The following is an 11,459-nucleotide window of genomic DNA, read 5'->3' as shown; positions in this document are numbered from 1 at the left end:
GGTGCATTTTGCACCAAACTGTGGCTGTTCCCATTTAGGTGCAATATTGATCATTTCATGTTCAAGTCTAATAAGACAGAATCATTTTTAAATTATTTCCTGAGTCAAAGTCTATCTCTTTTGATTTTGACCATATGTAATTACAACTATTGTACTGAAATTTCTCTTCCATTTTTCTTCTTCTTCCTTTTCTCTTTTACTCTTCACCTTATTATTTAAAGTTTAGCAGAGCAACTGCAAGGCCTGGGAGGATACAGCTCTAGAGAAACCTCACTCTCCATCTGAAAAAGATAAGAACTGAAGGGTAAATATCTAAGGAAAATACATCATTACAAGAAAAGAGACAGAAGGGCAGGTACATACACTGGAACTGTCATGTCTTAGAAATACTATATATTAGAAACTTTTAATTGTCATAAATTTTCTATAAGGGTCCATATTCACATCCTCAATTATACATCAAGGAACCAAGGCTCATCAAGTAATGTGTTTATTAGGAAAATTAAACTAACAAGTGAGAAGAGTAGTTTTCAAATGCAGATCTAACTATCCATACTATTGTCCTTCCTTCCCAACACTGATTGAAATAACAAAGAATAAATGAAAAGACTTTTAATTCATATATGATTATAAAATTGTGTATGTTCATTGTAAAATTTGTAAAAACAGAAAAGCATAAGCCATAAGCAAAAAGATCCATGATTCCAGCCACCTCGTAATATTCACTGTTAATATTTTGAGGTATGGTCTGCTTTTTATAAATAGATATAATTTTTTTAATTAAAGCATGGTGTAATGCTGTTTTATAATCTGCTTTTTATGAGTCTTCCCAATCTTCTTAAATATTTTTGCACAATGTAATTTTAAATAATTGCACACAGTTCCATCAAATGAATAAACCAAAATTAAATTAAACATTCTCCTATTATGGGTATTTAGTTTGATATAATTTTTTACCATTATATTGAGAACTGTGATGAACATTCCTGTCAATAATTTTATGCACATGGTTAGTTTATAAGAATAAATTTCTAGAATCAATATTGCTGAATCAAAGTATATGGATTTCTGCAAGTCTTTCATTACATTACCAAATTGCACTCCACAAATTTTTATAGCAATTTATACTTCCACTAGCATATTTGGGAATATGTCTCTCTTTGCAATCTTAACACCAGAAATTATTTTTTCCCATTACTGTCAGTTAGTAAATAGAAAATTATATCTCATTTTATTTAATTTTATATTTATTTGAATATTAATAAAATAGATTTTTATATTTTTTACTTTTGCATATTTCTTTTTTGAATTTCCAGTATTTGTTTTTCTAATGATAGGTTAATTTTTGCTGAACTGTAAAAGTTCATTTGCTGTATAATTTGCTTATTTTGTTTTTGACCCACAAAATGTTATAAATTTTTATTATGTCAAAATATCAATATTATATACTCTGCCCTTTGCTCATATGGTTGTAAATGTTTATCTACCCTGAGATCTGAAAAAATATTCATCTACTCTATTTTCTAATTTTCTATCGCTTTTTTAAATGTTTGAATCTAAGGTCCATCAGAAATAAATTTTGATTTACATGCATTGAGGAGTTAACTTCAAAAATGATTAGCCCATTGTCCTAATGCCCTGTTAGGAAATTGATCCTTTCTACTTGATTTGAAATAGTGCAAATAGTTAATATACTGGACTTTGAGTGTGTACTCTGTGCCAGGACTGTTCTAAATAATTTCACGGAATAACTTGTTCAAGTCTCACAACAACTTGAGAAGGGTGGAAAGTGTGTTTTCAGCTCTATTTTACAGATAATTAAACTGATGTGCATAATAGATAGAGATAATATAATAAAGTGATTAAGTGGAGCCAGCCTGCCTATGTTTAAATTTCCATTCCAGCACTTACTAGCTGTGTAAATTACTTGGGCAGGCTACTTAACCTCTCTGTGCCTCAGTTTCCTCATCTGTAAAACAGTTATAAGAGCCCCTTTATGGAGGGCTGGTATGAAATGACTTAATAAATGTAAAGTGTATAGAATAATGTCTGACGCAATAAGCACAATAGAGCTAGGTGTTATTAGTGATTCTGTTCTATTGTGCTGGGTTTCTGCTGCTCTACAAATACCATTTTGATTTATGATATAATAACATATAATTATTTGTGGTATATTTTAATGTCTTGTGATACAAGTTTCACTCCACTGTGGCACTTTTTTTTTTTTTAACATTCTTTTGTCTTTTCACTTGTTTGTTCTTCTAGGGATTTAGATAGGAATTGCATGGAATTCATGCATTATTTCAGAGTCAATTAACACCAAAATATTGAGTGTTTCCACCCAGGCACATATGTGCAAAGCTTCGTAGTTTTCTTCTGATAGTGCTACTTGTATTTATTAAGTTTATTCACTGGTGTTTTATTATTTATTCATTCATTTTGGTTGTTTGGGGAGGAAGGACATTTTCTAACTAGTATCATTGATTTTTAAAAAAAGAAAAGAAAGAAAGGCCTGTGATCCAAAGTATAAACTACATACTACTTAGTATGTATGTATGTATGTATGTAAAAGTTATTCATTTTACTTTAACTTAAATCATACAGATAGACTTTTATGCATCAACCTTCGGATATAAAGCCAAGAGCTTTACTTTGAGTTTGTGTTACCTGAAGTCAAAGCCTTTCTTGCATGCATCATGTATTAATTACAGTTTTATCTTTTTTTTTATTATTTTTTTGAGACAGAGTCTCGCTCTGTTGCCTGGGCTAGAGTGCCATGGTGTCAGCCTAGCTCACAGCAACCTCAAACTCCTGGGCTTAAGCGATCCTACTGCCTCAGCCTCCCGAGTAGCTGAGACTACAGGCATGTGCCACCATGCCCAGCTAATTTTTTTCTATATATATTTTTAGTTGGCCAGCTAATTTCTTTCTATTTTTAGTAGAGACGGGGTCTCGCTCTTGCTCAGGCTGGTCACGAACTCCTGACCTCGAGCCATCCACCCGCCTCGGCCTCCCAGAGTGCTAGGATTACAGGTGTGAGCCACCGAACCCAGCCTTATCTTTTTTAATATGGAGTGAAAATTAGACTCATGTCAAATATGAATAGAAAATTATTCAAAATTTTATGACATTTCTTCCTAACCTTTTATAGAGGCCTGGCTCATAACCTTATTCCACGGCAATTTTTAGCAACTTGTAATTATCAAGTATTTCTCAAGTATTCAATTATTAATTTTCATTAAATACCTTCATGTTCACAATAACACCTTATTTGATTTTGTAATGTTTAATACAATTACTTAATTATAAAAAATGAATACACATGACATAAGCAGGTTTGAGGAAAATCCAACTGACTTACAGGCATGCAACACCCCTGTGGGCGTAAGAATGCTCAGATATGCTGCAGAGTAAGCTCAGGTCTCTTGTGCTCGGTGTGTCACAGCCTTATGCTGTGTGTTGTACAGAGGGAATGAGGGACACTGGTTAATCTGACACATCAGTTAAGTGAAGATTAGATAAAAGACCATCTACTACATTTCATTTGGGATGAACTACCATAATGAATATCTTATTGGTCCTCATTTTTTCATTTGATTCTGTTGTGCTTTCAGTTATGCAATCACATCTTCTGCATCTTTTTTCTGCCTTATTGCATTGGTTGGATCACAAAACACAATGCTAAACAAAAGTGATGTTATTTCCTAAGCCCTCATAAATCTGAGAAAGTATTTCTGTTGCTTTTTAACATAAATCACTAAGGTCTGGGTATAGAATTCTTTCACAACAATTTGTTTTTCTTAAAACTCTATAGATATTGTTTCTTGAATTTTTGTATTAAAAATAAGGTCGTGGTCCAACCTGAAAGTGCTTAATTTAAAGCTATTTTTCCCTTTCCAGATGCTTACAAAACTCTTTTATTCTCTTGTTTCTTCTAATGCAATCTGCTATTGCATTTTTAGTTTTCTTATTGTCTTTTCTTAGGAAGCTCTATTTTAGTTTTAACCTTATTCTATTCACTTCCCTTTCCTTTGAATCTGAGTCCAAAAGTTTAGGTACCTGGTTAGAAATTTAGAGAAAATATTCAAATGAAAGGAAATGCACGAAGAGTAAGTATCAAAAAGAAATGGAATAAAAGATGTTTGTCTAGTTTTATATGGAGTCAAAACAACTGAATTTAAAAGTGAACAACTCATGAATAACTTACAGTATTGCCATAAAATGGGATACTATAAAGCAATGGAAAAAACAGAGTATTGCTACAAAGAACAGCAAGAATAATCTTTGCAGACATGATATTGCATTCAGTTATAATAAAGTACAGAGGACTGCCAAATCATTATCATTTCACATAGAGGTTGAAACATAAACTAATCTACAATGATAAAATTTTTAAAAATATGATTACTTTTGTGAGGGATAAGACTGAGAGGAGACATGCAGGATGCTTGTAGGTTACTGGAATTGTTCTAGTTCTTAATCGTGGTAGTAGTTATACCAGCGTATTTACTGTGTAAAAAAATTGTAAGTCAAGGTGTACACTTTTTGTGAGTTTCTCTATACATATGTTATATTTCAATGAGAATGTTTACCAAAAAAGTAAACAACACATCCATTTAACTGATTTTACAATACGTACGTACAACCATACAATTCTTTATTTTTATACATAACCTAAACATTTATACCCCAATATGCTGAAATAAAAAAATAATAATAAAATAAATAAATACAAGCAAAGTATTAGCTCTCATCAACTGGATTAAAAATACCAGAGTAAAATTAAAAAAAAAAAAATTCACAAGAAACAACTACATATCTTGTCCCCAGGAACTTCTACAGATGACTATCTATCCCATTCATGAAGATTTCCAAGGAAAATTATACCAAACCTTCCATCGTGAATTCATTCCCAAGCATTGTGATTGGAAACTGGATGCTAAATAGGTAATTCCAAACAAAATTTAAAGTCCGTGCTTTTATGCAAGCAATAAAGGAACTCAGCCAATGAGGGCTCAGGGCCTCCTCTGCCGCTTCTGCAGAAGGCATGTTGGCTTGGAAACCTGCCCTCAACCACTCCGGCCCCACTGAGTTCGTGTTCCGCGTGTTCACCACCGTCCCCGAATTCCAGGCCCTGCTCTTCCTTCTCTTCCTCCTCCTGTACTTGATGATCCTCTGCGGCAACACAGCCATCATCGGGGTGGTGTGCACACACAGCTCCCTCCGCACCCCGATGTACTTCTTCCTGTCCAACCTCTCTTTCCTGGAAATCTGCTACACTTCTGTCGTGGTGCCCTTGATGCTCTCCAACATTTTGGGGGCCCAGAAGCCCATTCCGTTGGCTGGATGTGGAGCCCAAATGTTCTTCTTTGTCACCCTTGGCAGCACGGACTGTTTTCTCCTGGCAGTCATGGCGTACGATCGCTATGTGGCCATCTGCCACCCGCTGCACTACGCCCTCATCATGACCCCGAAGCTGTGCGCGCAGATGGTGGCCGGCGCCCTGGGCCTGGCCCTCTTGCTCTCGCTGCAGCTCACCGCCTTAATCTTCACCCTGCCCTTCTGCGGGCACCGCCGCGAAATCAACCACTTCCTCTGCGATGTGCCTCCGGTCCTGCGCCTGGCCTGTGCTGACATCCGCGTGCACCAGGCTGTGCTCTACGTCGTCGGCATCCTCGTGCTGACCGTCCCCTTCCTGCTCATCTGTGTCTCCTACGTGTTCATCACCTCCGCCATCCTGCGCATTCGCTCGGCCGAGGGCCGCCGCCGGGCCTTCTCCACCTGCTCCTCCCACCTCGCCGTGGTCCTGCTGCAGTACGGCTGCTGCAGTCTGGTCTACCTGCGCCCGCGCTCCAGCACCTCGGGGGATGAGGACTGCCAAATCGCGCTGGTCTACACTTTCGTCACTCCCTTACTCAACCCTTTGATTTACACCCTTAGGAACAAGGATGTCAAAGGTGCTCTGAGGAATGCCGTCATCGGTAAAGGAGCCTCTGACATCAGTTGAAGGCTTAGGGGACCTGGGGTGTCTGTTATGTCAATGAACTCTTTGACAAAGAGAATTATTTACTTCCCCACACTTTGCACCTGATACTTCTTTTTTGCCGTATTTGCCCCATGTCCACAATCTGCACTTATTTTCCTGAAGTGCTTTCAGTAAGGTTTGAAAATTTGGACAAAACTTTCAACGTAGGAGCTCTAGTCTTTTTAGCCTCTCTTTAAGGAGTTGCAACTCACCAATAGCGATTGCTCTTTCAGGAACTTCAGACATGCTGTGAATAAAGGCTGATGCCTTTACACATGCTGCCTCCTGAAGAGGCAGTCGATCACATTAGCTTATTATATTATATTACATTATTATATATTATTATATTAGTTTATTAGAATATTAGTTTGTTCTTGAAAAGGTGCCTTAAATAAGGAATATTCATATAGACATACATTTTACTCAAAGAAATATAGTTTATTATTGTTTTGGATATCAATATATGGCAAACCGTAGCTTATTTAATGCAACAATTTCCTTCACTCCGTACATTCCACTGGTCACCTTCATTTTCTTTCATTCATGCCAGAGGGAGGACAGGAATTTGCACTCATTGACGAAACACCTACTACGTGCCAGCTGTGCTGGGGTATGGAGAACTACATCTGGTCTTGGTGGCAGCACCCCCTGCGTGAGCGCTCTGTGCTGGTGGCTCTCCTCCCTAGTCTTTGCTGTTCCACCCGCCTCACCACCTGCTAGGCCTTCACAATGGCTGCTGTTCACAGATCCACTCAGCAGGGGGCGCTAACGTTCCTCCCACCTCAGCACAGTCCTGCTGCTCACGGCTGTTGATCTTCACGTACCTGTGTCCCACTCTAGATAAACCCTCAAGTAGAATCCACTTCCCTCTCTGGTGTTCACAGCAGACACCACGCTGCTCAACCTTCTCATTTACACCCTGAGGAACAAAGAGGTGCAGAGGGCTCCAGGGACAGTTCTTACCAGAAATTACCTCTCCCAGAACAGCTAGCGGAGGGGGCAACCCTTCATGAAAGAGTCTGGTTCTAGCCCATACGCTGATTTTAGTTAGCAACTACAGGAAGAAAGTGCAAGTGTCTGCCATGGGTGTATACCTACATGATGAGTGCATTGCGCACTGTCTGGAGAATGGACACGCTTGAAGCTCTGACTTGGGGGGGATGGGCGGGACATGAGCAATATATAGATCCTGAATTTTTGTACTCCCATGATAAGCTGAAATAAAAAAAAAGGAAAAAGAAAAAAAAATTGACCTAAGAAATTGGCATAAACTTCTTGGATGCCATATGACTTAAGTTTACCAAAAGCCTTGAAAATGTTCTCCTATTTAATGTCATAATTCTTATTCTAAAAACATAACCTCAGAAAATTAATGGAGTCAAAACTGAAAATGTAAGGTTTTTTTCTTACATTAATAAAATGAAAAGTGATTAAAATCTAATTTGCAACAATATTGGCTACAGAAATATAACAGATTTAAAAATAATATTTAAAATAATATTTAACAATAAAGGGTAATGTTTATTATTATACCTATAAGTGATAAAATCAAGATTCAAACCTGTGTTTACTATAGGAGCCCAATTTTGTGAAAATATACATGCATAATGATCAATAGAAATGCACCAAAAAAATTAAGATTTGTTATCTGTGATTTGTACAGTTATGAATATTTTTAATTTTTGTCTTCATTTAGGTATTTTCCATTTTTTCCAAAATAAAACTATGTTTCTCTTACAATAATTTCTAAAAGGAATCAGGTTCATGTAGCTTTATTTGGCACATAATTCTCCCATGATCACAAAAATATGAAAAAATTGGGTCCACTTTTCGTATTACCTAGATTAGAACTTTTTTATTTTTTGGTTACTCTTTTTTCCCTTTAAAACTGCTTTTGATGCTTTTAATTTTCAAGCTGATTTCATGGGGATAAGGAGACGAACTACAAAGTGTAACTTATTCTGCAAACAGTCATGGGTTTAACAATATATCCGAAATGCCTTTACTTCTAAGTACAATAGTCCCCTCTTATCCAAGGGCAATACCTTTCAAGACCCTCAGTGGATGCCCGAAACCACAGAAAGTGCCAAACCCTATGTATACTATGTTTTTTCCCTATACATACACGTACATACTTACAATAAAATTTAATTTATAAATTAGGCACAGTAAGAAATTAACAAGAATACTTAATAATAAAATAGAACAATTATAACAATATACTGTAATAAAAATTATTTTGAATATGGTCTCTCTCTCTCCCTCACTCTTCTCTCTCTCTCTCTCTCTCTCTCAAAGTACTCACCCTTTTTTTGATGATGAAAGATGATAAAATGCCTATGTGATGAGATGAGATGAGGTAAGTGACGTAGGCATTGTGACGTGTTTGGCAATTTTGACCTTCTAATGATACAGGAGAAGGAGAATCATCTGCTTCAGGTGATCCTGGATCATTGAGCCATGATGATGCTGATGGTTGGATATCAGGAGCAAGTGATGATGATACTAATAGGCGGGCAACGTATACAGCGTGGATACACTAGACAAAGGGATGATTCATGTCTCAGGCAGAACAGAGAGGAATGGCAAGAGATTTCATCATGTTCGGAACTGCACGTAATTTAATACTTATGAATTGTTTATTGCTGGAATTTTCCATTTAATATTTTTGGACTGCAGTTGCTTGTAGGTAACTGAAACTATGGAAATCAAATCCACAGATGGAGGTGGGGGGGTACTTTAAATGCTGAAGAAGAATAAAACTCCCTGTTTAGTAGGTTCCTTATCAACCTATCCAAGCCAAGTCAGCACATAATGAATCAATTAATTGTACACACTCTGCTAGGCATGGTCTGGAATGCCAACAAAATGGAAGGTTGTTAAATGTTTTTCCACCCTTCCTTTCATTCTTTATTTAATACCACAAATCATACAGAAAATTAACTTAACTCAAAAAGAAAAGGGCAAAATGTTTCTCTGTTGAAAAAAGGCCCTAAAGGCTTGATTAATGCTTTCTATGTGAATTACTGGGCTCTCCCAGTTACCTTCCTGTACATACTCTAGGTAACTAGAATGATCTCCTCTTTCTCCTTTTTGTGTTCTTTTATTTTATTTATATTTTTAATTATTATGGGTACCTGCGATGCTTTGATACAGGCATTCAATGTGAATTAATCAAATCAGGTTAATTGGGGTATACATCACCTTAGGCATTTAACACTTCTTTGTGTAAGGAACATTCCAATTTCACTCTTTTAGTTATTTTAAAGTATACCCTAACTTATTGTTGATTATAGTCACTTTGTTGTGCTATCAAATATTGTTCACTCTATCGATCTAACTGTATTTTTGAACCCATTAACCATCTGCACTTTATCACCCCCTCCCTGATCCCCTTCCCAGCCTCTGGTAACCATCATTCTACTCTCTGTCTCTGTGAGATAATTATTTTTTAATATTTAGCTCCATATATAAGTGAGAACATGCGAGGTTTGTCTTTCTGTGCTTGGCTTATTTCACTTCACATGATGTTCTACACGTCCATCCATGTAGTTTCAAATGGCAGGATTTCATTCTTTTTGTGGCTGAATAATATTCTGTTGTGTATATGCCCCACATTTTCTTTATTCATTCATCCATTGATGGACACTTAGGTTGATTCCACATCTTGGCTATTGTACATAGTGCTGCAATAAACATGGGAGTACAGATATGTTTTCGATATACTGAATTCCCATCCTTTGGATATATACCCAGCAATGAGATTTCTGGGCCATATGGTAGTTCTATTTTCAGTTTTTAGAGGAACTTCTGCACTGTTTTCCATAGTGGTTGCACTAATTTACATTTCCACCAACAGTGTATGAGGGTTCTCCTTTCTCCACATCCTCGCCAGCATTCATTATGGCCTGTCTTTTTGACAAAAGCCATTTTAACTGGAGTGAGATGATATCTCATAGTTTTGATTTGCATTTCTCTGATGACTAATGATGTTGAGCATTTTTTCATATACCTGTTGGCCATTTGTATGTCTTCTTTTGAGAAATGTCTATTCAGATTCTTTGCCCATTTTTAATTCGGATTATTTGAGTTTTTTCCTATCAAGTTGTTGGAGCTCCTTATATATTCCAGTTATTAATCCCTTGTCAGATGGGTAGTTTGCAAATATCTTCTCCCATTCTGTGAGTTGTTTCTTCACCTTGTTGATTGTTTCCTTGACTGTGTAGAAGTTTTTTAGCTTGACGTAATCCCATTTGTCCAATTTCAGTTTGGTTGCCTGTGCTTTGGGAGTATTATACAAGAAGCCTTTGCTCAGACCAATGTCCTGAAGTGTTTCTCCAATTTTTTAATAGTTTTATAGTTTCAGGTCTAGATGTAAGTCTTTAATCCATTTTGATTTGATTTTTGTATATGGTGAGAGACAAAGGCCTAGTAATTCATTTTTCATATGAATATCCAGTTTTCCCAGCACCATTTATTGAACAGACTATCCTTTTCCCAGGACAGTATGGCATCTTTGTCAAAGATAGGTTGATTATATATGTATGGATTTCTTTCTGGGTTCTCTGTTCTGTTCCATTGGTCTATGTATCTGTTTTTATGCCAGTAACATGCTGTTTTGGTTACTACAGCTCTGTAGTAGAATTTGAAGTCAAATAACGTGATTCCTCCAGTTTTGTTGTGTTTGCTCAGGATGGCTTTGGCAATTCTAGGTCTTCTGTGATTCCATATAAATTTTAGGATTTTTTTTTTATTTCTATGAAGAATGTCATTGGTATTTTGGTAGGGATTGCATTGAGTCTGTAGATTACTTTGGGTAGTATGAACATTTTTTTCATTTCAGCTTATTATGTTAGGTTATGTATATTGCCCTTGCCCCCCACCCCCAGTCAGAGCTTCAAGCATGTCCATCCCTCAGATGGTGCATATCACACTCATTATGTATCTATATATCCATCCCCTCCTCCCCCCTCCCATCTGCCCAATGCCCAATAAATGTTATTCCTGTATGTGCATTTAGGTGTTGATCAGTGAAACCAATTTGATGGTGAGTACATGTGTGCTTATTTTTCCATTCTTGGGATACTTCACTTAGTAGAATGGATTCCAGCTCTATCCAGGAAAATACAAGAGGTGCTATATCACCATTGTTTCTTATAGCTGAATAGTACTCCATGGTACACGTATACTACATTTTATCAATCCACTCATGTATTGATGGGCACTTGAGAATGGCCTTCATCAAAAAGTCCCAAAACAATAAATATGTTGCCATAGATGCAGAGAGATAGGAACACTCATACACTGCTGGTGGGACTGCAAACTGTGCAAACTCTGTGGAAAGCAGTATGGAGATACCTTAAACAGATCCAAGTAGATCTACCATGCTTCATATCTGATGACATCCATTGTAATTAGTTAATTCATTCAATAA

At 36.7% G+C, this 11,459-nt stretch overlaps 1 protein-coding gene across 1 annotated transcript; it reads left to right on the top strand.

Moving 5' to 3' along the window:
• The first annotated feature begins 5,001 nt into the window (after positions 1 to 5,001).
• Positions 5,002 to 6,033, top strand: LOC138384526 (olfactory receptor 10Q1). Its single transcript, XM_069470039.1, has one exon. It carries the CDS (start codon positions 5,048 to 5,050, stop codon positions 6,005 to 6,007), a length of 960 nt encoding a protein of 319 aa, XP_069326140.1. The 5' UTR covers positions 5,002 to 5,047; the 3' UTR covers positions 6,008 to 6,033.
• The last annotated feature ends 5,426 nt before the right edge of the window (positions 6,034 to 11,459 follow it).

The sequence above is a fragment of the Eulemur rufifrons genome, chromosome 6 (genome assembly GCF_041146395.1).
Source record: "Eulemur rufifrons isolate Redbay chromosome 6, OSU_ERuf_1, whole genome shotgun sequence".
Taxonomy (NCBI): Eukaryota; Metazoa; Chordata; class Mammalia; order Primates; family Lemuridae; genus Eulemur; species Eulemur rufifrons.
Note: the sequence above shows the minus strand (reverse complement) of the source record. Positions and strands in the feature narration are given on the sequence as shown.

Bases quoted from the DNA above. Each gene is read 5' to 3' on its own strand.
- LOC138384526 (XM_069470039.1), top strand. From the start codon at position 5,048: ATGTTGGCTTGGAAACCTGCCCTCAACCACTCCGGCCCCACTGAGTTC.